We start from the raw sequence: 24,197 nt of genomic DNA on the forward strand, positions 1-24,197 counted from the left end.
GCCCCTGGTTCCCCAGCCCAGGCCAGCAGCGGGGCAGGGGGTGTGCCCCCCCCCCATCCCTCCATGTCCTGCCCCATTGGCCCCTCAAAGTTTAGGCCCCCACAAAGCCCCCGACGCTGTTCCCAAGGTCAGTGTGTCCTGCTGCGGCCAAGCGCCAGCGTGGCCTGGGGAGACATGTGCCCCCAGCACCCCGAGAAAGCCCATGGGCCATGGCTGGACACCACTGGCCGGGTCCCAGTGGCCCCCCCCAGAGCAGGTCAGGGGTCCTGCTGTTGTCACCCAGCTGTGCCCAGCACCGGGGGGGCCACATCTGCACACGGGATGGGGCAACGTGACCTCTGGCCGCTGCACGGAGAGAACGCTCCTGAGGACAGGGGATCCCAAAGCGAGACGGGGATGCAGGGGGGGGGGACATGGGGTATGGCCCCCCAGCACCAGCCAGGGCTCGTCCTTGGGCAGGGTCACGCACAGCCCCTCAGCAGCGCAGAGCCCGCCAGGACGGGGCCAGCTCCCCAGTATCGACGGCCCCGCTAATGACGGCGGAGCGTGACCAGGGGCCATCGACCCGTATCGACCGGCAGCGCTCAGCGACAAGGGCGCGGGGGTCTGCGGAGGGGGCAGGGGGACGTTGATGGGTGGTAATTAGTGGGAACGAGGCCACGTGCACGGGGCCAGGGCGCTCGCCAGCCGCGTCCCCCCACCGGGTGCGGCTGAGCGCGGTTATAAATGGCGGCTGGGCGGCCCCCGAGCCAGAGCGCTGAGGAGCCCCCCGAGCCGGCCCAGGTAAGGTGGTGATGGACACGGGGTCCCCTCAGCCCTGGGTGCCCAGGGACGGGTGGGCAGCGCTGTCTGCTGAGCCGTGCCGTGCCGTGCCATGCCAGGAGACTGTGCCCGCACCTCCCTGCCCCGGCTTCGTCCCCACTGCAGGATGCCTCCTGCTTGGCCATGGGATCCCAGAGCATCCCAGCGCCCAGGCGGGCTCCAGACACTGAGGCGAGGTTGGGGTGCTGCCCGCGCGGTGCCCGGGTGGGTCCTGCCTGGGCAAACAGCGAGGAGTTACCCCCCTCCCAGTTCTTTTCTCCTTCTCTTGCAGGGAGCTGAGCCCCGGGTCCTGTCCGCCTCCGCCTGCCCCTGCCTCTGTCTGATATGTTTGATATTAGGTTGTTTTATTGGAAAACCAACTAAATATCAAACATATTCTTACAGTGCCAGGGATGCCCAGCGCCGACCCGGCAAGATGCTGCCTGCAGCCTCCCGTGGGCAGAGGGGAGTGTGGGGGGTCCCTCTGCACCCCTGTCCGCACCCCCTGCCTGCCCTCTCGCTGCTGCACTAAACCCTGTCTGCCCGCACCTCGTGCCCGTCTCCGCGGGGCTGGGGAGAGGGAGCCAGGAGCTGCCACCCGCGGGGGCCGGCGGAGGTTTGGGATGGTGGCGGGGTCAGCGCTCGCCACCTGTCCCCCTGCTCATGCCTGGGATGATCCCAGGGCAAAGGCACGTGGCCCCGTGCCCGCCGCTGGCTCCGTTGCCCCCATGCGTGGGATTATTTATGGGTCTCAGGGCCCTTCGTGGGCACCGTCCCCTCCTGGTGCCCTGTCCGGGGAGTGGGGAGCTGCCACTGGGGTCTCCGTCTCCTGGGTCCCTGGGTGCTGACCCCTTCAGCCCCCAAAATCTGTCCCTGGGTGGGAGCAGTGCATCTCCCCTGTGGAAGATCCCGACCTGGCTCACGGAGCCAGCGGGACCTTGGGGCCGGCGCGAGGAGGCCGTTAATCTCCTTGGCTGCGTAGGAAGTGCTGCCACTCGCCCTGAGAATTCCTCCTCGTGCCTGGGGAATTTGCTCCTCCAGCTGCCAACAGCATCTTCTGCCTCACTGCCAAGCACCGGCTCGGCTGGAGCCGGGCTTGGGGCTCGGGGGGCTCCCCGATGGGCTCTGCCCCGGGTGTTGGGCTCGGCTCCCCCCACTGCTCCCTGCTGAGCCAAACAATTCGGGTCAGGGGCTGATGTTAAGCCCCTTCTCTTAAAATAGCATCCGACTGAGCTTGCCCTTTTCCACACCACCCCCGGACGTGGGTAAATGTCAACCCGGGGGCCACCAAAACATCCCGAGCCCCCCCAGTGGGGTGCAAACTGGGGAGCTTCACTGCCGGTGCCGCATGGACCCAGCTCAGTGTCCCGAGTGTGTCTCAAGGGAGTGGCCGGGTGGGAGCACAGTGTCCCCATGACCCTGGTCAGGGTGTCCCATTGCGCGGGGGGAGCGGACAGCCAGGACAATGCGGGACGTCCCACTCGCAGACCTGCCGCTGCTTTTTATAACCACCCCAGCTGTCCTCAGGAGCCCAAATAAGGCTGCGGCCACCCGGACCCCCCCAGGCAGACAATGGGTCCCGAGCACAGACTTTTTGGGAAGGTGGGGAGGCGGCTCGGCCCAAGAAAGGCAAAGCCCCCGCACCGGCGGACAAGGCAGAGTTGATAAACCGGGCGGCGGGGCGGCAGGCAGCACTGCCCCCCTGCCTGCCCCTTGCCTGTCCTGCTGCCCACCGCCCCGCCGCCGGCGCCCGTGTCCCACCGAGGATGGAGGCCATCAAGAAGAAGATGCAGATGCTGAAGCTGGACAAGGAGAACGCCCTGGATAGGGCGGAGCAGGCGGAGGCTGAGCAGAAGCAGGCAGAGGAGCGGAGTAAGCAGGTAGGGTGGGTGGCAGAAGCCCCCAGCCCAAGGATGTTTGGGGAGGGGGGGCGGCTTCTCCCCAAGCTGGACCACGCTGAGCCCAGAGCCAGCACAGACAAGGGGTACAAGGGGGTGAGAGCTGCCACTGTCCCACAGCTCGGGGGCCGGGTCGAGGTGCCGTGGGGGTCAGCCCCTGCCAGCTGGTGGCATGTGGGACAGGGACGGATGCTGTGGGGCAGAGCTGGCCCCAGGATGGGGCAGGAGGGATGCAGTGGGGCAGAGATGAGCCTGTGATGGGGTAGGCAGGGCTCTCCTGCCATGTGGGGGTCCGGAGGGGCAGCCACCTGCGGTGACCGCTGCTGCCCTTCCAGCTGGAGGACGAGCTCGCTGCCATGCAGAAGAAGCTGAAGGGGACAGAGGATGAGCTGGACAAATACTCCGAGGCCCTGAAAGATGCCCAAGAGAAGCTGGAGCTGGCGGAGAAGAAGGCGGCGGATGTACGTATGGGGTGCAGGGTGGGAGCTGGGTTGGCTGCCCCCCCCTTGTCGCCCTCCCAGTGGGACCACAGCCCTCCCCTGTGGCCTTGGGGACAGAGGAAGGTCCCTGTCAGGCTCGGTGCACTCCAGGCAAAGCTGTGGGGGTGTCTGGGAGCAGGGAGTGACCCCGGGAAGGACACCGAGTCACAGCTGCCAGCGGAGGAGCTGAGCTCCAGAGGAGGAGGGAGCCCTCGTCCCCCTGGGCAGGCAGAGGCCGCATGGGCAGCGTGACAACGGCACAGCCAGGCTATTGTTGGCCGCTGTTTCCAGGAAAACAATGGCGCGAGCGGTGCAGGGTTTCGCCGGCCGGCCGCTGTCTCAGCCATCACATGGCGCAGCGTCTGTCCCCGCTCATCACCTGCTGGGACCTGGCAGCCGGAGGGGCTGTCACCCCATGGGGCTCTGATGTCTCAGGGGTAGAGCAGCAGGGAGATGCTGAGAAAGCTCCTCTCCCTTGATGGGCCCAGCTCTAGTGTCCAGCCTGGAGGCAGGAGCCTTCCCCTCGCCAGGCCGTGGGGAAGCATCCCAAGCCCTGACATGGCACCTGGGCTGGCTCCTACCGGCACGTCCTGGCTCGGAGCTGGGTGCCAGGGTGTAATCGGGAACTCCCAAGCCCTCCCTGAGCCCTGGGTGGTTTCTCAATCCCACGGCTTTGCTCGTGGCTCCCTGGCGGGGCCCTGGCTGAGTGTGCCGGGAGTGGCAGCCCTGCGCGGGAACTCAGCACACGCTGAGCACGGCACTGCAGAGCTCTGGGGAGCCCTTTCCCTCCCTCGCACCCTTCTTCCCTCCCTCTGCTCCCCACTGGCGTTTTCACGCTCTCTCCCTGCCACCACACTGCGGTGCTGAGAGCCACATCCCCACTTCGCAACTCGTTCATCCCTTTCTGTGAATCTGGAGACCCCTTTTTCTGGCTGCCACCCCCCAGGGTGACTCTTGGGACTCCCCCCGTTTCACCCCAGCTCAGGGGAGCGGAGGGGCAGGAGGAGGGATTTCACACCCCGGAGTGTTGGATGCACAGAGCTGCCTCCCAGCTCCTTCCAGTCTGTGGGAGCGCGCAGGATCGGGCCCCTTCGGTCACCAGTTCATCTCTGGGGGACGTGCCAAGCCGTTCGGCCAAGTGTGTGCCAGCCCCCTCCGCCCTGGCAAACGCACCCCTGGGGCATGTGCCCGGCTGCGCAGGTTTTTAAGAGGTGACACAAGGGCAGCAGCCTGGCGCCCCTTTCCCTTTTATTTGCGTGCCTGAAGTGCTGCCGAAGAGACTTCGTGGCGAGCGAGGGCAGCAGCAGCTCTGGGGGGGTTTATTGAGCTTTCAGGGGGCTCCGTGCAGCGTTTTCTGCCCCAACTGAGACCGGAGAGTTTTAGCAACAGCAAAAGCTTTTGCAACAGCAGGTTTTGGCGTGCGGCGGCGGCGCGGGAGCCTGGCAGCAGCACTCTGCGGCTCGGCAATGCCGGCGAGCGCCCGAGCTCCGTCCTGGGGGGGAAGGAGGGGAGCGGGATCTGCCGCAGGGCTGCGGGGGCTCGGCCCGGTGGGGGCCAGGGGCTCCCCAGGGCTGGGGGGAGGCGGCGTGTGAGCTCAGCCCCCGGGAATGCGGCGCCGCTGCGGCCCGGCCGTGGCCGTATAAGGCCCGTGGGGCTGAGGGACAAGGTGGCCCTGGGGTCTCACAGCTGCCTGGCCACAGGACCCCGAGGGGTGGGGGGCTGCGTGGGGCAGGGCAGGGGCCGAGGGGTGCGTGCGCCCACATGGGGCAGGACGTGGAGGCCTGTGTGGGGCAGGCTCCCAGGACTGGGTGGAGCAAGGCCCAGGTGCTCAGGTACCTGTGGGGCAGGTCCCTACGTGCCCACACCAGCGTGGGGCAGGTCCCTGTGTCCCCACATCCACGTGGGGCAGGTCCCGGTGTCCTCACACCCACGTGGGGCAGGTCCCCGTGCACCCAGGTCCATGTGGGGCTGGTCCTGGTGCCACGTGGGGCAGGTCCCAGTGTCCTCCCACTTGCATGGGGCAGGTCTCTGTGTCCCCCCACCTGTGTGGGGCAGGCCCCTGTGTCCCTACACCCACGTGAGGCAGGTCCCAGTGTCCCAGGCCCCCGTGGGACAGGTCCCAATGTCCCTACACCCACATGGGACAGGTCCCAGTGTCCCCTCACTTGCATGGGGCAGGTCCCTGTATCCTCAGGTGCCCGTGGGGTAGGTCCCTGTGTCCCCCCACCCACGTGGAGCAGGCCTTTGTGTCCCCACACCTACTTGGGACAGGCCCTTGGTGTCCCCACACCTGCGTGGGACAGGTCCCCGTGGCCCCAGGCCTATGTGGGGCTGGTCCTGGTGCCACGTGGGGCAGGTCCCAGTATCCCCCCACCTGCATGGGGCAGGTCCCTGTGTCCCCACATTCACATGGGGCAGGCCCTGGTGTCCCCCCACCTGCATGGGGCAGGTCCCAGTGTCCCTTAACCCACATGGGACAGGTCCCAGTGTCCCCTCACTTGCATGGGGCAGGTCCCTCTGTCCTCAGGTGCCTGTGGGGCAGGTCCCAGTGTCCCCCAACCCGTGCAGGGCAGGTCCCTGTGTCCCCCCACCTGCGTGGGACAGGTCCCAGTGTCCCCAGTCCCTGTGGGGCAGGGCCCAGTGTCCCTACACCCACGTGGGGCAGGTCCCAGTGTCCCCTCACTTGCATGGGGCAGGTCCCTGTGTCCTCAAATGCCCGTGGGGTAGGTCCCAGTGTCCCCACACCTGTGTGGGGCAGGTCCCAGTGTCCCCAGTCCCTGTGGGGCAGGTCCCAGTGTCCCCCCACCTGCGTGGGGCAGGTCCCAGTGTCCCCCCACTTGCATGGGGCAGGTCCCTCTGTCCTCAGGTGCCTGTGGGGCAGGTCCCAGTGTCCCCCAACCCGCGCAGGGCAGGTCCCTGTGTCCCCCCACCTGCGTGGGACAGGTCCCAGTGTCCCCAGTCCCTGTGGGGCAGGTCCCAGTGTCCCTACACCCACGTGGGGCAGGTCCCAGTGTCCCCTCACTTGCATGGGGCAGGTCCCTGTGTCCTCAAATGCCCGTGGGGTAGGTCCCAGTGTCCCCACACCTGTGTGGGGCAGGTCCCAGTGGCCCCAGTCCCTGTGGGGCAGGTCCCAGTGTCCCCACACCTGCGTGGGGCAGGTCCCAGTGGCCCCAGTCCCTGTGGGGCAGGTCCCAGTGTCCCCACACCTGCGTGGGGCAGGTCCCAGTGTCCCCCCACTTGCATGGGGCAGGTCCCTGTGTCCTCAAATGCCCGTGGGGTAGGTCCCAGTGTCCCCACACCTGTGTGGGGCAGGTCCCAGTGGCCCCAGTCCCTGTGGGGCAGGTCCCAGTGTCCCCACACCTGCGTGGGGCAGGTCCCAGTGTCCCCAGTCCCTGTGGGGCAGGTCCCAGTGTCCCCCCACCGCGTGGGGCAGGTCCCCCTGTCCCCAAGCCCACGTGGGGCTGGTCCTGTCCCGCGTGGGCCAGGTCCCCCCCCGGTCCCCCAGGTCCCGCCATCGCGGAGCCGGGCGGCTACTCCCCGTCTCCATGGCAACGCGGGCGGGAAGGGAGGGGGCGGAAGTGACGTCACTTCCCGGGCGGCCGGGCCGGGGCGGCGGGTTCCGGTATTTCAGGGCGGGGCGGGCGCGCAGCGGAGCGGCGGGACGGGCCGGGAGGATGGCGGGGGCCACCACCATCGAGGCGGTGAAGCGCAAGATCCAGGTGCTGCAGCAACAGGCGGATGACGCCGAGGAGCGGGCGGACCGGCTGCAGCGGGAGGTGGAGGCCGAGCGCCGCAACCGCGAGCAGGTACCGCCGGTCCCCCGGGCCGGGCGGCCGTGTGGGTCGGCCCCGCCGCCGGTCCCCGGGGAGGGGGTGCTCCGCAGCCGGCCGTGGCGATCCCCCGGGGTGGGGAGAGGTGGGGGGGGGTTTAGCCGCGGCGGGCGGCGTTTCCGCGGGTGTGGCGGTGCCGAGGGTGGCTCCGGGCTGAGTCCGGGCAGCGCCGCGGGGCTGCGGGAGCATCTGCGGGATCCCGGCCCGGGTCTCCGCAGCGATCCGGGCTCTCTGCCGCTCGCCGGAGGGTCTGCTGGGGCCGGGGGGGTTCCTCCCCTCCGGGCCAGCGTCCCCGCCGTGTGTCCCGGGGTGGCTGCGGCGGCTGCTCTCACCGGGGTCCCCCGGACCCCAACCGCGATGTCTCGGCCGGCGCTGAGGAGCGGAAGGAGCTGACGGATCGTTGTTTGATCGTTACCGGCTTCCCGGAGCTGAAAGTGGTTGGTCGAGGGGTCCCGAGGCTGGTGGGGGATCCTCGGGGAGGGCGCCCGGTCCCCGGTTGGGTTCCCCGGCTGCCTGCTCGCCCCGAGCCGCTGGGGAGGAAGGGGAGGAACCCGGCCATCTTGTCTGGCCCCGAGTTGGAAGCACAAAGGTGTGAGCGGCTTTGGCGTGCGCTGAGAAAATGGAAGTGATTTCACTCGTGATGCTGCCGGTGCAGGAACCCGGTGGAAAACTCCCAAACTCTACATCCTGCCCAAATCCCGGCGAGCGGGGATCTCCGCTGCCCCCGGGACCGGCAGCTGCGTGAGAGCGTGTTGGGGGCAGGCGGGGACCGGGCTGGGGGTGTTTGGAGGGAAGGAAGGAGCGACCGCGGCGGAGTCCGAACTGGCGAGCACCTGCCCTCGCAGCTGAGCCGGGCAGAGGTGGGGACGGCGGTGACACGGGGCAGGTCCCCGTGGGCGACTGGCTCGGATCAGGGCGTGACCCTCCACAAATTTGCTCAGTGATTTTTTTTTTTTTTTTTTTTTTGCGGTTGATTCTGTTCAAAACCTCAAGCTGAGGCTTTTCCACCCTCAGCGCCCGAGTCTGACGCCGGCAGCGAGCAGCGTGGTGCCGCTGCTGCGGGACGGATCCGGCTCTGCCGCCGAGGGTGATGGCAGGAGCTTCTGCCGTGCAGTGGGACGAGGCCACTCCCAGACCTCAGCTGGGCTCTTTCTTTGCAGCCACATAAGGAATTCTCTTGCAATAGTGGCGTTGTCATGGGAACATGCGTGTTTCTCCTAGCTTGCTGGAGTCTCGCTACAGGGCAGAGCACCAGTGCTCCCAGTGTAGCCGTGTCTTGTGTTCACCCCGTAGCCTAGCCCTTGGCTCCTGAGGCATGTCCCTGTTAGATCTTGGCGGTCTGAGGAAGCAATGGTGGGCCTCAAAGGCCAAGGCTGGCTCTGCCCTTGGCTTTCAGGGCTCCTGGTAGCTCCCTGACTCGGGGCTGCCTTCCTGAAGGAAGCACGGAGTGACAGGAATGTGCTGCTTGGCAGTGGGGCTGCCTGGAAGTATCACCCCTGTGCTGCAGGGAAGCCTGACAGCTTCAGTGGTATGCAGTGAGGAGAAGCAGAAAGGGAGGCGTAAGGACCCTTCTGCAGAGTGAGTCAGTTCCTTAAAAGCGGGGGGGGGGGGGGTGGGGGGGGGGGGTGGGGGGGGGTTTGGGTGGATTAAGTGCTGCCTGCAGGAAGTCAAGGCTAAATGATGTGGTTCAGGAGGTCAGGAAATGGAGGCCTCCTGTGCTGGTGTGTCTCCATCCCCTGGGAGAAGGAGGAGGTTCTCCACCTTGACAGCTCATCGCCTCTTCAATAGGCAAAAGACATGCGTTGTCAAGAAGTCTCCTTCCCAGTTCTGTTTCGCATATCGTTTTGTTCCTCTTTCGAGCAGACCACTTCCTCCTCCGGAGGAACGTGCTGGTGGGGCTGGCTCTGGGGCAGCCTGCTGCAGCGCTGCCTTGTTTGAGCATCAAAGTGTTGTGGGTTTCCCCGGTGAAGAGCAGGGCGTGCCACCATGGGAGCTCCTTTTCAATTTCTGTTCTCGCAACCTGGTCTTGAAACATGCTGTGAGGGGGGGAGCTGAGCACCTTGCTGCCAACGGGGAGGAAGAACTTGGACTGCCTCTCCCGGGAGCTGGATGTGATTTGTTGGGCCCTGCTCTAACACTGGCTTCTTTCATTGCTTTGCTGCTCCCTCCCTGGGCATGGTTAGAAGCAGCGGGTACTTGCAGGCTGCTTTGTTACAAGTAGCTGGGGTATTTCATACATGCCCAGCGTGTGTCTGCGTACAGGTCTCTGGGGAAGGTCCCAGTGCTGCCCTGAAATGGCTGCAGCCCTGTCCATCTTTGTACCAGCGCAGTTATCCTGCTGGAGAGCAGGATTCGGGGTTCCCCTGGGGTCACTCAGGTGGGATGTTAGTGTCCCCAAAGCGTTTCAGCTTCCCCCCAGACTCTCGTCAGGGTTGACGCAGGCTGGGCTGTAAGCAGACCCCTCCACTGTGGTCGATAGCAATGCTATAACCTGCCTTGTTGAGGAGTGTGATGGCTTCTGATCTCTGCTGATTCATTAAACCCTCGGTTGCTTTTTGTGGTCCCACTTCTGGCAAGTGCATGGCACCTGCGGGCTCTCGGCGATGTCACCAGCTCCTGGCGCGTACGGCTGAACCGAGGGGGCTGCCTGCCTGTGGCTGTTGCTGGAGAACAGACTCCTCAGCCTGCCTCAAGACTGGACGAGGCTTCTGCTCTTCCCTTGGGCTCTCAGTGAATCGCTGGGAGGAAGGAAACCTGGAGCACAGCTGGGGCTTGAGCCGCCGGGGTCGTGGGCTCGCCGGTGATCAGCTGAGCCCTGGTCGGTAGAAAGCCCGGCTTGACTGCCCTGCCACAGCTTGGCAGCCCTCGGAACCTGAAGCTGTTAAATCTTTCTCACGTTGCTGATGAGAGGGCTTGTTTCAAGCAATGCTCATGTCCGGATCACATGAGTAAACTGACTTTGTGCTAAATGGTAGCTGGTGTGGTGGATAAATAGGACTGTGATTGATGGCCTGGCAGGATTACAGCAGCTGCAGAGAAGATCCATTAGCATAAGTCATCTACTTAGTGTTTATGGCTTAAACTGTCACGTCAGCTCAAGCTGACAGGCGGGAAACCTGCAGGATGACTGTCACACGGACAAAGCGTGTGTGTGTGAAATGTTGGGAAGCTTAACGTGCGTGCAAGTGCACGGGAGCGCGGCCTCTGTAAGAAAGTGGATAGAGCACTCTGGCTTTGTTTTGGCTTCCCGTGTGCTGCCGCTGACCTGGGGGCAGACCTCAGCTGCCCTGCACTAACTGCTAAACCTGCCACGGACTGAGTCACCCTCATCTGCTCCCTCTAGGCTGAAGCAGAAGTGGCATCTTTGAATCGCCGTATCCAGCTGGTAGAGGAGGAGTTAGACCGAGCCCAGGAGCGCCTTGCCACAGCTCTGCAGAAGCTGGAGGAGGCAGAGAAGGCTGCAGATGAAAGTGAAAGGTGAGCAAGGGCTGCTGCTCTCGCTCTGTCAGACACTTCACATGTGTTCCTGACTGAGGGCCCAGCGCCATCAACCTCCTGGGCTTCCTGGAGGGTGGGAAGTAGATACCACATCAAGGCGGGATGTGGGAGTGGGTACCTGCTTATGCAGAGCGACTAAACCAATGCTGCTGGCCTTGGGTGAGTATCTTGAGACCTGAGGTGAAGGAGCAAGTACTGTGTGTTACCGTGCATCCCCGCCTCCAAGGGAGGAGAAATCAGTGGGTTCTGGGACACTGTTGACTTGTAAAAGGTGGCTGCTGGTGGGGAAGCCTCTCTTCCTGCTGCTTCTGCCAGCATCCTCCCTTCTGGCAGATGTCCCCTGACCTGGCAGCGTGATTCAGAGGGGAGCAGTCCACTTCCAGTTGGCTGATGTACCTCACTGGTGTGCGCGCTGGAGTGAGCAGCCTGACCCAGCTGATGTCCTGCCATAAAGACAGACTTGGCTCTTCCTGTATTCCAGCCTGGGAAGGGCTTGGCTCAGCCCTGTGGAGTCCCTAAGACAGTCTGGCTTGTTCTTCTCGGCAGCACCACATTTCCTGTGGTCCAGGAGCCCAATGAGCTGCTGGAGTAACGCCCTAAGGAACAGTTAATTCTGAGCAATTGAGGCTGCTGTATTTGCATCAGCCCGGTGGTGTCTGCCTTCCTGTGCTACCTCGGCGCTCAGAGGTGTCACGGCTCCTAAGGAAGCAACGTGGTCCTGAGGGAGCACTGTTAATGCTCTGAAAGTCATTACACTGCTGGCTCGTGTGGGATTGTTTTATACATCTCCCCTCCCTGTGCTTTCTTTTGGGCAGAGGCATGAAAGTGATTGAAAACAGAGCTCTGAAGGATGAGGAGAAGATGGAACTGCAGGAGATCCAGCTCAAGGAAGCCAAGCACATCGCAGAGGAGGCGGACAGGAAGTATGAGGAGGTGAGACCCTTGGATGTTCTAGCACAGCTGGCCCTGGCCAGGAGAGGTGGCTCCTCTTCCTGCTGGCAGGGCTTCCTCAGCAAACCTGGGGGGAGACCCTGGCTCTCAGCAGAGCTACATCAGGGTTCCCCTTCGCCAAAAGACTCTGGCAGCTCCAGTGACTCCTGCAGATGTTCCCTTTACTGCCTTGCACAGCCTACAAGTACAAAATCATCTTCCTTCCTCTTAACTCGGCTTCTCCCTTCCAGGTTGCTCGGAAACTGGTGATCATAGAAGGAGATCTGGAGCGCACTGAGGAGAGAGCTGAGCTTGCAGAGTCGTGAGTAATCTGCTCGCATGTAACTGGCATGGCTACCTTTGCATGGGAACTAACACAGCATTTCTAACCTTGTTACACAAGGCCTGAAGCACAGGGTGGGTTTAGATCCTCAGATGAAAGAGTTGGAAGCACTTTCCTGCTCGGAACAGGCTTAGGTCCACTGAGGATGTGGAGTTGGCGACAATGCGATTTGCCTTGTAGCGGAGATGTTCTGCCCCCCTGCATGAAGGGACTCATGAGTTAGCGAGGCCGGAGAATCCTTCTCCGCTCGGTGTTCACCAGCACTGCTTTGTACGTATGGTCACGAGATCCTCACACGTTGCTACGGGGCACAAAAGTGCACAGCGCTTGTCCTAAAGCAGCAGAGGCCTCCCGGGCTGGGAGCTGAAGTGGCACGTGGGATGTCCAAGGGCAGAACTGTGGCTGAGGTTGGTCTCTGGCCTCTTAAACTATTTGCAGTAACCACTGCAGGCTTCTGCACTGCTGAGCAGCAAGCTGGACTTCCTCTGCTCGGAGCAGACACACCAATTGTGGTGTTTGGGCTCCTTTCACGTGTCTGGATGCTTTAGCTGATCCCTGAGGAGCTGGTCAGGGCCTTTCTGTACTCTGGGCCTTGTCTAACAAAGTTAGTGTGTGTGCAGCAGTAGCACTGTGCTTCCTGCCCAGACATGCATGTCGTGACCATGACTTTTTTGTGTTTTTCCCCTACCCCCTTTTTTGCTCTGCGGTATTGTGTTATTGGTGCTCCTTTTGACCCTTGCCCCCACCTGGCTTGTGCCATCGTGTGACCGTCACTAACAGTCGTTGCCGGGAGCTGCGGGAGCAGATCAGAATGATGGACCAGAACTTGAAGTGTCTGTCTGTTGCCGAAGAAAAGGTACTAACCTTTCCCTTCTCGAACCATTAAACCAGAACTCCTGTGGTGGTCTTGCCACGCTCCTTCCCTCAGCTTAACTGCATCTTTCTCTTTCCTGGAATGTTCTGTCCTCTCTGCCCATAAATATTCCTGTCTGAGTGGTGGTGGCTGTCCATCTGTCTGTCAGAACAGCTTTCCTCCTTTCAGCAAACTAAACATGCAGTTTCTACTTGAAGACTCCAGGTCCGGCAGAAATCTGTGTCCACATCTCAGCTGCTCAGCTCAGTGCCCTGCGCGTGTGCTGGCAGAATACTCAAACTATAAACTTGGAAGTGGGAAGGGAACTTGCTTTCCGCACAAGTGCCTCAAAGCAGGGTCCCATCCAGTCTGATTGCAGACCGTCTCCTAAAGACCTTCCCGGTCTTCCCTGCACATGGATTTACTACTTGTCTCTCCTGTCTTTCCTTCCCACTTCTTTTCCTTTTTCTCCCCCTTTTCTTTACGAAACCCCACAGTAAATGTTCCGAGCTGGAAGAAGAGCTGAAGAATGTCACCAACAATCTCAAGTCTCTTGAGGCTCAGGCTGAGAAGGTAGGGCTGCTTGTCCAAGGGCCAGAAACATTTCTGTTTTGCTAGGAGGGTGTGTGACAGCAGAGCACCCACTGAGATGGAAATGATGCAACTGCAGCCTTAAGCAGGCAAGGAGAGCGCTGTGCTTGCTGTCTCGGGAGAGCTAACGGATTTCAGTGCAGGGCTGATGTTGGCTCTAGAAGCTGAGAGTGTGGGAAGTCTGGCTGCCCTTCCCTGCCTTGGGGCGGACTCGATAAGCCAAGATGTTTATGCTGCTGGGATGAGAATTTTTCTGCGCCCAAGTTTGTGACATGCATGATGTGGGACTTGCTGTGTGACCCAGTTCTGTTGGACTAGGGTAGGGATGTGAACAACTCCCAGTTGGAAGCTTCTGTGGGCATGTGCTCTGCAGTGAGGAGTTTAAGTCTCCCTCTGTAGCCGTGGGCTCTCTGGAGTGGGAGGTATCTGGGGTTGCTGAGGGTGGCTGACTACTGACTCCTATCCTTTTCCACAGTACTCTCAAAAAGAGGATAAATACGAAGAAGAGATCAAGATCCTGACTGATAAACTCAAAGAGGTGAGTGACTGTGTTGGGATGGCCCAGCTGGGTGAGCTGCCCTCAGCTCGATCAGGGAGAAGTGTTGAGGGTGGGAGACTTCACGTCCTCGGGCGGGCGCCTCTGTGGTCCTTTGTGTCCCAGAGCTGTTGTACTAACCGCCTCACTTCTGTCTGCCAGGCGGAGACCCGGGCTGAATTCGCTGAACGGTCTGTAGCCAAGCTGGAGAAGACCATTGATGATTTGGAAGGTACATTTTGGGGATGGGAAGCCAAAGAGTATGTGGTGAGGAGTGGGGAGCTGAGGAAGGCTGTCTCCTGGATAAGCTGGAGAGTGGAGACACACTGCTCTGCTCCTCAATACTTGGAGCATGACCTAAGTCTGCCTCCAAGGTGAGGCTTGGTGCCTCTGGGCTTGAGTCGTGCCCCGTGTATCTACTCTGAAAACAGTTCCCTGGCTGCGCTGCGGCAGATCTCAAGCTCTTGATCCAAACACCTTGCCGTATCTGACTGATAGTGACAGATAGTGCGGCTGGTGTATCTTGGTTGTGATGTCCTCAGGAAGGTAACTGGATTCCTGGGCTCCAGCTTAACCCAATTTAAGGAGCGGCATAGGAAGCAAAATGCCTGAACTCGACAGGAATTGGTTACAGTAACATACTTGTGTGCAGAATCTCATGCGTGTGGCTGGCTGCTGCAGACAGTGTTGCTGCAAGTCAACCACATAGTCGTGAAACAGGCCCCCATGAAGACTCGGGTTCCCCAGTGTCAGTCCTGGTTCAAGATGAAATCACCAGAAGCCCCATCCATGTGGCATGGTGGTCAGCCTGCGCCAAGGATGGGTTCCTTTCCTCCTCCTCTTTTGGTTTCACAGTACTTCAGGAGCACTCCTGAGGCCAGCCATCACAGAGTCCTACTTTTCCCTAAGCCGTGGAAGGAGAAGGTCCCAACTGCCTTCCTTAAATCTGGGGCTGTGGCTGGATTTCTCCATGGATAGCTGTGGCTGGGGTGGTGGTGTTGGTAAACCAAAACTCTTACAGGCCTCCCGCTTTGGCCACAGCATGCCTTTTAGTGCCAGGTCTTGGAGATTCAAAGCCGCATCCTACTGTCTGGAGTCACTCAGGAGTTTTTTATCTAGAAATAGCAATGGTGTCAGCTAAGTTGTTCCAGAACTGCAGCCAAGCAGCAATTTGAGCCATCTCATGATCCAGGGCAAGCTTTTATTGGGAACTGCAAAAACTCCTCCAAATCCCTGCATGCTTCCCTTGAAACACGTTGATTGAGAGTTGGCTCTGGTCTCCTGCCTTGCTGCTGAAGTGACCTAGTTTATGACAACTGACAAAGTTCTCTGGGCTCTGTGAAGCCGTTAACAACATTACCAGCTGTACTGTAGCCTAGGCAGCCAGAGCTGGGAGAAGCCTGGGCCAGCTCTGCGCAGCGCTCAAGGAGCGCATCAGTGCGAGTTTCAGGACTGCCTCCTCCCCTGAAGGTGGGTGATCTGCCTGTCTGCTCCATTATCTGATGGAGAACAAGGCATGGCCTGTCTGTTGGGCTCACCCTGCCCAGCTGTGTGCTACAGAATGGGAATTCCCTCTGGTGCCCAAGACTATTACGTGACTGACTTCTCCCAAGCTGTTTTTTTGTATTGAGACAAGGTGAGAACAAAGCACCTCAGTTAATCTGTGCCTTCCTTAGGTGTAGCAAGCTTCTCCCTAAGTGGATGGAGTTGCCCTTCCCTGCTACTCCTCCTGTCAGTGGTTCTTGCTGACCTAGCTGGGCAGCTTGTTCTCACAAGCTGATGTGGCTTGAGTTCTTGGCTCTGCTCCCCTCAGAGCTGGCTTGTAATCCTGGAAGGCACTTGCTGGTCAGACTGTCCTCAGGCTGTTGGAACCTTCCCGTTCATTGTTGGGAACTAATACAGAGTCCTGGTGGCTCCACATCTAACTTCATTTTCTTCTGTTCATGAATCCCATACTGCTTTTCCTGCCCCAGGGTGTTGGAAGAAATCCTCTGCTTTCCCTCATTGTTTCCCTTTTGTTCTCCTCCTAAACCTCTTCTAGATGAGCTCTATGCCCAGAAACTGAAGTACAAAGCAATTAGTGAGGAACTGGACCACGCCCTGAATGACATGACTTCCATGTAAATATGAGCTGGCTGGTGTTTGCCTCTCGCTTCAGCAGGCTAGACCGCCAGAGCTTGCTTGGTTTGCTGTGATTTTCATAGTTGGAGAATCAATGGCACTGTGTCTAGGTTACTTCTACAGATCTCTGCCTCGAGGATTGCGGAGGCTTCCCTGCAGCATGCTCTACTCTAACTCTAGGTCCTTGTGATCTGCATGTGTAACACCAAGTGCTGTGCTGGCCTGAAAGGGTCCTGACTTGAACTCTGAGTGCAATTCCCAGTCCCACTGGGAAAGGCTTCCTAAGGTAACGTGGCTTAGCTGACTGCTGGAGCCACTGAGCCATGGTCTCGGGATTCCTCCTGGAAGAGGCTGTGGATAGCGCTCAAGTGGATTCTTTAGGAATTGCTCCAACAGGCTTGAGATGAGCTGGATCATGAACTGATCTGTGGAAGTAGCTGAACTCGTACACTTCTGCAACTTTGCTACTCGGCTTTTTGTTCAGATTTGCGGTGGGTTCTGCTAACAGCTGCTCCGCACAGTCCTTACCACTAACCGAGGAGAGGCCACGTACTCGCACCGCAGAGGAAGAGCCTTACCGCTCGTGTCCGAAAGCTCCCTAAGCAGAGTTTGCTGTGCACAAACCCTTAAGCTTCTCTTAAAATTAGTGTCTCCTTCTGTCTCACACAGATAAGTCTTGCGATTCCAAACTCCACTTTGGATTTGCCTCTCTGCTTGGTGGCTTTTTCTGCATCTGCACCCTACATTCACGCTCTTGTCATCTCACTCTGAATTCCAGTACCTTTTTCCAGTCACTGTGCACAGGGCATCCCTGGGAACGAGTGCTGTAAAGACACTGAAGCTTGACAGCAGCAGCAGCCCCCCAGTTATGCTGCACTTGCTCCTAAACAAAGCTCCCTCTGTTTGACCCGACGTGCCAGACACTGCTGTGCTCTGAGGGGCTGCCCTTTCAATGTCTGGGTGTAGCTGGGAGTATGTTGTTCTCATCTGCATATCTTGTGTAGAGCCATAAAGCTCCTTTTGTATTTCTCTTGCCTCTTGCTTGAGCATGATGTCACCTTTTTTAAGGAAAACAATTCTTGTATAAATTGAATGGATCGGCTGGTGCTTTTGAGAAATGGGCTTCTATGACCACTTGCTCCTTTAGAGTAACTGTTTCAATGTTGCCTTCAAACCAGTGTAACCCTCATCGCCCGGTGGAATACACAGACTTCATTAACGTGCTGGATTTTTCCCTTTGGGTCTCTTACTGGCTCACAGATGTGAATTGCAGCTCTGCAAACGGTGCTGTGGCACGCAGCATGCTCCGTAGGGTCAAATGGGAGGCTGGGGTTTGTAGCAGGAAGTCCTCGAGCTGTGCCTGCTTAAGCCTGGCTGAAGACACTCCTCACGCCTGCCCGCTCTGTAGCATTTGTGGGCGTCGGTGGCCAAATGCTGCCTTACAGTGGGAATTCACCACATCTGATAGTCACTAGGTCACTGGCAGGGTGTGAAAGCTAATAAATACCAAGTGAGCTCTGGCTGGTTTCCAGTTGGACGGGACTGGTTGGGTGGGAGGTGCTGCCTGTGCCTGTGGGGGGATATGTGGCCCCTTGCTTCAGGAATGAGAACACACCACAGCAGGGCTGTGGCCATCCCAGCCAGGAAATCTGTGTTTTACAGAGTCCTCCCCTCCCCGGGCAGGGGCTGAGGGTGAGGGGATCCTCCTGGGAGTGTGGCATGGAGCTTTACACTGAGCACGGCAGCTGGCGGCAGGCTGCAAACACTTGGCATGCCTCACCGCTGCTCTCATCTGTCGCTGGTTGCTCTGGTATCATAAACACTGATCAGCCTCTCGTAACTGGACGTGCTGCCTCGTGGTGGCTCGTCAACTATTTTTTCCTTTCTGGATTGGTTCATCTGCTGCAGTGCCCGAAGAGCCCTTCATGAGCAGAGTTTTGATGAAATGGGACACCTCCCGTGGTTTCCTCAGGTTTGTGTCGCTCCGTTTTCCACACAAATGGCACTAGCAGCGAGGATAGTCCAGACACGCTGAACTGCCCCAGCCTGTTCTCACTCTGTCTTCTGTGTCAGGGCCGTCCCCTCTCTGCCGGGTCTGGGTGGGGAAGGAGGGAGCATTCCCGCAAGGAATTTTGAAGGGTAGTAGCTTGGAAGGCTCTGGCAGATGGTGGTCTGACTCTCCTGGGGTGTGGGGCAATAACTCTGTGCCCTGTAAGCACAAAGCAAGAACCATAACTCCTTGGTAACCAAACCTGCAGCTGGAGTAGGGGGTCTAGATCCTGTGGGAGGGGCAGGGCTACTGTCACCAGCCTCTGGGGGTGTGGAGGCTTCCAGCCCAATGTTCAGTTCCCAGCTCTTACCGGGTGGGAGATGGCACCCCTCCTCACGGGGAGGTCTTCTCAGCTGTGGGTTTATTACTGACTCGCACTGTGTGGAGCGGGTGGCTCTGCGGTTGCACAGCGGTGTTGCAAGCGATGTTATCGAAGGCTGGGCTGTGGCAGGCCCTTCCCCTGCTCCTCCTGATGGAACTCCACGCTGGGTGGTAGATGGATGGGTGGGTGGGTGATGCAACTTCTGCCCTGGGAGGTTTTGGGAGGCTTCTGGTCTGACTGGATTGCTGGGCTTGTGCAGGCTGGTTACTGGGAGCTGGACTGTTGACTCAGGAGTGCTGGAAATGCAGATTAACTGACCAGGAGACACATGTCCTCGAGCTCTCTGGGTTGTGAGGATGGTGGCTGGTAAAGCTGCCCCGAGGGCTGGGTGGAGAAGGGAGTAGGCCAAACACTGGAGCTAGCCCCAGCAGACCTGGGCAGGCATTCCTTGTGGAGGAGCTGAGGTCTAGGAAGGGTCATGCTAATTATTTCAGTCACTCTGCTCCCTGGTGGGTGGATCCTCAGGTCCCTGTCCACAAGCAGTAACGCTTGTTTGAAGGCTGTGAGCTGTTGCACCGGCCTGCAGTCACCGGTACTTCTGACTGCAGTTCGCTCCCATCTTCTGCCACTCTGGAGACCCAGGACCAGCCCTGATCACCTGGGGCTGGAGACTGGCGTCAGGGTGCTCAGAGCCAGGCTGGAGGCCAGAGAGCACGTCCCGAGCTGTGGTAGTGGCTGATGCGCAGGGTGGGCTCTGGTGTAGGCCAGGATGGGGCGTACCCGTCCCCCCTAGCACAACTTCCCTTAACTTCTAGTTAGGCTGTGGTGGGACAAATTGTTGGCTTCTCTGGTTGTTCCTTGGTCCCTTGGTGGCTTTAAGGAACAGTCAATCCACATTACTACCCTCCGTCGTGCAGAGCGAGGTGCAGGTAGAGCAGGAGCCGAGGGTAGGTGGGTGAGGGTGAGCTCGTGTGGGCTGGGACTGGAGGCGGGATGTGTGCTTTGGGTGCTCCATGTGAACAGCTTGACTCATTGTCCTGAATTTTACTTGGCCAGTTCTTGTTCAAGAGCAAAATATTCCTAGGTTGAAAGTAATGAGGAATGGTGTAGATCCCCTTCAGAGAGTGCCCTAGATTTCTAGGGACTGTGTAGTACAAGGGTTTGAGAAGAAGCCTAAAGCCAGCAAGAATTGCTGTGCTTCGTGCTCGCTCGTCAGGCAGAGGCAGCACGCTGTGCGGGTCGCTGTGGTTTGTGATGATTAGTTCTGCCAGGCTGAAAGCTGTCAGATAAGGATTTTTCACTGCCTGGAATTCCCCCAAATGCAGGAATTGGAGTTGTTGGGCCAGGAGGACCCTGCCTGTGTAGATAGGCAGAGATCGATGCTGAATTGTTTCTCGGCGGTGGCTGGTTGTGGCTGACAGGCTGCATGGCAGGACAGTGACCATCCAGCCCCGAGAGGTGACCTGTGCTGGGGGAGGATCAGACTGGTTCTCCCGTTCCCAGGAGCTGCTGACGGGCACTTGTGCTTGGTACCAGCCCTGGGGATGCGCGTGGCTGCTAGAGCCCCAAGACAGAGACTGGGTGGGAGGTGAAGGCTGTCAGATGCAGTGGCAGTTTGTGCCACTGTGTTTAGTTTTCTGTTTAGTCTGGAGAAGAGGAGGCTGAGGGGAGACCTCCTGGCCCTCTCCAACTCCCTGAAAGGAGGGTGCAGAGAGGGGGGAGGAGTCTCTTGAGCCAAGGACCCAGCGGCAGGCCAAGAGGGAATGGCCTCAAGCTGCGCCAGGGCAGGGTCAGACTGGCTCTTAGGAAGGATTTCTTTGCAGAAGGGGTTGTTGGGCATTGGAATGGGCTGCCCAGGGCAGGGGGGGAGTCCCCATCCCTGGAGGGGTTGAAGAGTCGGGTTGACATAGCACTGAGGGATCTGGTGTAGTTGGGAACTGTCAGTGCTGGGTTAACGGTTGGACTAGATGATCTTCAAGGTCCTTTCCAACCTGGATGATTCTGTGCCCTGCTCAGTTGTTCTGGGGCAGTTGTAAAATAGGAGCCTGTGTGCCAGAGCTTCCTCGGTCCTGTACCTGAAGCAGATGCTGCCTTCGGTCCTTGTCTAGATGCAGTGAGTTGTTAGTGTGGCACAAAGACGTGTCCTCCAGGTCAGCTATGAGATGCTGTCATTCTCAGTTCTTACGGTGTCGCTGGTCTGCTGTTAAAACCCATCAATCCCTCTGCCGTGTGGTGTGGCTCACTCTGGAAGGTGCTTCTGGTTCAGCTCTGGTAGGATGACTTCCTGCAAAGTGCTCCACGGGCTTAAAACACATCCCAAGTCTCTCCTTACCTGGGTACAGCCCAGCCTGCAGGCTCCTCTTCTGGTGTTCTCCTCTTCCTTTCTTTGCCTTTGCAAGCACTTGGCAGCACTTTCATTTCTGCCTAAACTCAGTTTCCTCTGATCTTCCTGATCTGAAATGCAAGTTCAAGTAAGACAAACCTCTGTTCTCCCCAGCTTCATCTCTGTAATAGCCTAGACTTGATCCTCAGAGGCACGCGTTATGGAGACAGCTTATTTGATGTGCTCATCTTGGTACTCTACTAACCTTCCCTTTCTCTCTTTTTCTCTCTTCCTCTTGTTTCCCCTAATCCTGTTGCTGCTGCAGAGCGCCTGTACAGCCAGCTTGAGAAAAACCGTCTGCTCTCTAACGAGCTGAAGTTAACGCTGCATGATCTGTGTGACTGAGAAGGGGGCCCACTAATACCATTAAACAAGCTTATTGCGACCACCAGTGCTGTGGACCACAGTGAAATCTGATCATTCTTAAGACTGGCAGACTTGCAAATTTTATGCATTTGCTGCTACTTAATGGGGCACTTGAATTTATTCTCTAATTTATTTAAGAGTGTTTTTTTTTTATAAAGGTAACCTCTATTCTTGGTGAAGTAGCCCTCAGACTTGGCTGGGTTTTGAGCAGTCTTGTTCACTTGTCCAGGGGGTCCTGCCTGGCTCCTCCATGGAACCAGAATGGCTGCACCCACCAAGAGAAGAGTTAGGCTTATGTCTGCTAAAAGATGCCTGTCAAGTGCTTATGACTTAATTTACTGTTAGCTGAATGACTGTAGGATTTCCTGCTGCATGGAATGATGGCTTCGAACAATAAATGACTGACCTCATGGTCTGTAAGACACTGCACACCTGTAGTACTTTCCTATATAGTTGAGTTCTGACCTAGGAGGTTTGGGGGCAGCGGTTGTTCCCGGGGCCTCACCCCAGTGCAGCTGCAGAGCCCCAGAATGGGTTGGGAAGGCTCACGGACATCTTGAAAGCAAGTCCCTAAATCCACAGCATGAAGCTGTGCCTTGAGTGCCTGCAGGGAATCTTTAAACGCTGCAGTTTCTAGTGCTCTAGGAAGGCTGCTTCTCGCTCTGTGCACAGTTTCTGACCCTGGGGAGGTTGGGGAGAGGCTTTGAGAAACTGCCTGTACCTAAAGGACATCTTTCTACAGCCTGTCTGTCCGGTGTCCCAGCGCGTGGATCTCTTCAGTGACAAGGGTGGGCTCAGCTTTGGAGTAAAGCCTACCTAGAGCGCTAGTTGCTGATCTGAGCTCTCCTCCTGGCTTAAGGAACATGTGAGAATTGACTGTGCAGCTGCCTGTAGTCTTGGGCAGAGTTGCAGCACCCTTGCTCCTACTTGCTCCCTGCCTGCCCTTCACTGAAAACAGCCTCTTCCCCGCTGTCCTTGAGGCATGGTTGTCTGCTCCCTGCTGCTAGGTAGTTGTGGTCTTGGTGACCAGCTTGGCATCTCTGTCCTGTGCTGGGGGGAAGGGGGGGGGGGGGGGGGGGGGCACAACCAGCTGTAATTCCAGGGGGTGACTTCTAAGAGCGTGTTACCTCTGCGTTGCTCTTGGGTGCCTTGCTGGGCCACGGGGGTCTGCTGTCTGGAAGTGTTGAAGCCCTGGGGAAAGCTAGCTACAGTCGGAGGCACCTGCATGCAAAACACTGCCTAGAGCACTGGCTAAAGGTACGTTGTGACCGTGCCGACTGGGAGCACCAGCAATGCGAGAGGCGAGGGCTACAAATGAGCCAGGTAACTTCAGAGCTTCTAGCTGCACCCAGCCAGGCACCCTGGCCTGAGGACTCGCTGTGGCAGCGTGCTGGGAAGGGGCTAGCGCAAGCTTTCTCTGGCGAAGGTTTCTTGGTTGTCTGAAGCTGACTTTTAACTTTTGACTCTTGCTTCCTGCCAGATAAACTGAAATCCACCAAAGAGGAGCATCTCTGCACGCAAAGAATGCTGGACCAGACCCTGCTAGACCTGAATGAGATGTAATGGATCCCTGCCACTGCCTCCGCCACACGATGCCAGGGCGGCCGGCCCAGCCGCTGCTGACCTCTAACCCTTGGGGACCAGAGTTTACTTTTCTGTTGCCAACTTGACCAAACACAAATCTCCTTTGCCTCAGGGTTAAAGGCCATCAGGTTGGGCAGAGCTTCAAACAGCATTATTAAGGGAAATAAACAATGCAATAATGTTTGGGGAGCATGTTTGAGATGTATACATTTTGTAACTACCTTTTTTTGTAGCAACCATTGTAAACATTCCAAATAACTCGTGAGGCTGGTGAGCTACACTTTGAAGCTCTTGGCTTAAAAATTGGGTATTAACCTTCTGTTAATCAGCTCTGGGCCACCCTGCTTTGACAGGGGAGGAAAGAGGGTGTGATGGTTCTGGCTGTGGGCCACTGAATCACAGTGGCTGGGCTAGGGATGGAAGCCTGTTGGGAAAACTTGCTTTCCAGGAGCTGTTTGCCAAAAGAGCAGTTCGATTTCTCAGCTTTAAGGTAACTCTGTGTTGTGGAGAAGCAACTTGGGCAAAAGGAGACTTTTTTCTTTTAAAGCCAAGCCTGTTATCTGAACTGAACCTTTACAGGGGTTGTTTCCACCCTCCCCCCCGCCTCTGTTGGCCATTTCCTTTCCTGGTAGGCTTAGAGAAGCCACGGCCCCTCTAACCCATTGCTACACAGGGGTTGAATTTGCCTTCACTAAGTGCTGATGCACCAAGCTTTATCGCTCATTGCTGGGTTACACTTAACATCTTAAGTACAACAGCCTTGTTTTCTTGGAGAAGTTTTTTTGCCTACCCTGAGGGAGGGAACTGAGGCCTTCCCGCCTGGCCAGGAGTGCTCTTAGTGTCTTAATAAGGTACAAGCCATCTTGCTGTGCATTGCTGATGTGTAGTTGTGAGGCATGAATGTGCAGATGTGTCAAGCTCGCGGCGTGTAGCTTGTGGTTTGAGCATGCTGCTTGGTTGTAGCAGTTTTAGGGGCCAATCTGGAGAAAAAAAAACCCTATCAAGTGTTTTGATACTAAATTGAAAAATTGTCTTACTGTCTTTTGAAATAAAAACCAATCCCTCCATGCTGCTGTCTGGTTGCGGAGCTTTACTGTGTGAGAGCTGTTCACAGAATGATTGTGGAAAAGCCCTTGAAGCTCCTCCAGCCCAACCATGAACCTCACCCTGACCGTTCCCAACTCCACCACATCCCTCAGCGCTGGGTCAACCCGACTCTTCAACCCCTCCAGGGATGGGGACTCCCCCCCTGCCCTGGGCAGCCCATTCCAACGCCCAACAACCCCTTCTGCAAAGAAATCCTTCCTAAGAGCCAGTCTGACCCTGCCCTGGCGCAGCTTGAGGCCATTCCCTCTTGGCCTGCCGCTGGTTCCCTGTGGGCCTGTGGGGGATGAGGGTGGGTTTGAGGACCGGGGCCTGTGCCCGTCCCTCAGGGGGGAGGAGGGGGGTAAAACCGGGCTCGCTTGCTTCTTCCCGGGGCCAGAGCGCAGCAGCGGGCCTGGGGGTTGGGGGGTGGCGGGTGTAATCCGCCCTCTTTTACCTCAGCCTTTGGCGCGGGGCGGGGGGGCCTGTGGCTCCCGCGCAGGGCCCGGTCGGCGGCAGCGCGCATGCGC

The 24,197-nt window shown here is 58.4% G+C and overlaps 1 protein-coding gene across 19 annotated transcripts; it reads left to right on the forward strand.

Moving 5' to 3' along the window:
- Positions 1-1,205: 1,205 nt before the first annotated feature.
- TPM3 (tropomyosin 3) lies at positions 1,206-23,651 on the forward strand. 19 transcript variants are annotated; one of them, XM_074853432.1, is made up of 11 exons: positions 1,206-2,681; positions 3,035-3,160; positions 10,352-10,485; positions 11,322-11,439; positions 11,688-11,758; positions 12,560-12,635; positions 13,699-13,761; positions 13,921-13,990; positions 15,800-15,878; positions 17,788-17,851; positions 21,743-22,474. In XM_074853432.1, the coding sequence occupies exons 1-11, from the start codon at positions 2,568-2,570 to the stop codon at positions 21,818-21,820; spliced, it is 993 nt and encodes a 330-aa protein (XP_074709533.1). In that variant the 5' UTR covers positions 1,206-2,567; the 3' UTR covers positions 21,821-22,474. The 19 variants fall into 19 exon arrangements, with proteins under 19 accessions (XP_074709533.1, XP_074709546.1, XP_074709532.1 ...); XM_074853431.1 differs by lacking the exon at positions 12,560-12,635 and adding an exon at positions 13,130-13,205 and having other exon boundaries at positions 1,208-2,681; XM_074853429.1 differs by lacking the exons at positions 1,206-2,681; positions 3,035-3,160 and adding an exon at positions 6,792-6,984.
- Positions 23,652-24,197: the final 546 nt, after the last annotated feature.

The sequence above is a fragment of the Strix uralensis genome, chromosome 32 (genome assembly GCF_047716275.1).
Source record: "Strix uralensis isolate ZFMK-TIS-50842 chromosome 32, bStrUra1, whole genome shotgun sequence".
Lineage (NCBI taxonomy): Eukaryota > Metazoa > Chordata > Aves > Strigiformes > Strigidae > Strix > Strix uralensis.

Excerpts from the sequence above, each read along its gene's own strand:
- TPM3 (XM_074853432.1), top strand. The coding sequence starts at position 2,568 with ATGGAGGCCATCAAGAAGAAGATGCAGATGCTGAAGCTGGACAAGGAG. Across the intron at positions 12,636-13,698 it reads TGTCTGTTGCCGAAGAAAAG|TACTCTCAAAAAGAGGATAA; the intron begins GTACTAACCTTT and ends CCTTTTCCACAG. Across the intron at positions 13,762-13,920 it reads TGACTGATAAACTCAAAGAG|GCGGAGACCCGGGCTGAATT; the intron begins GTGAGTGACTGT and ends TCTGTCTGCCAG.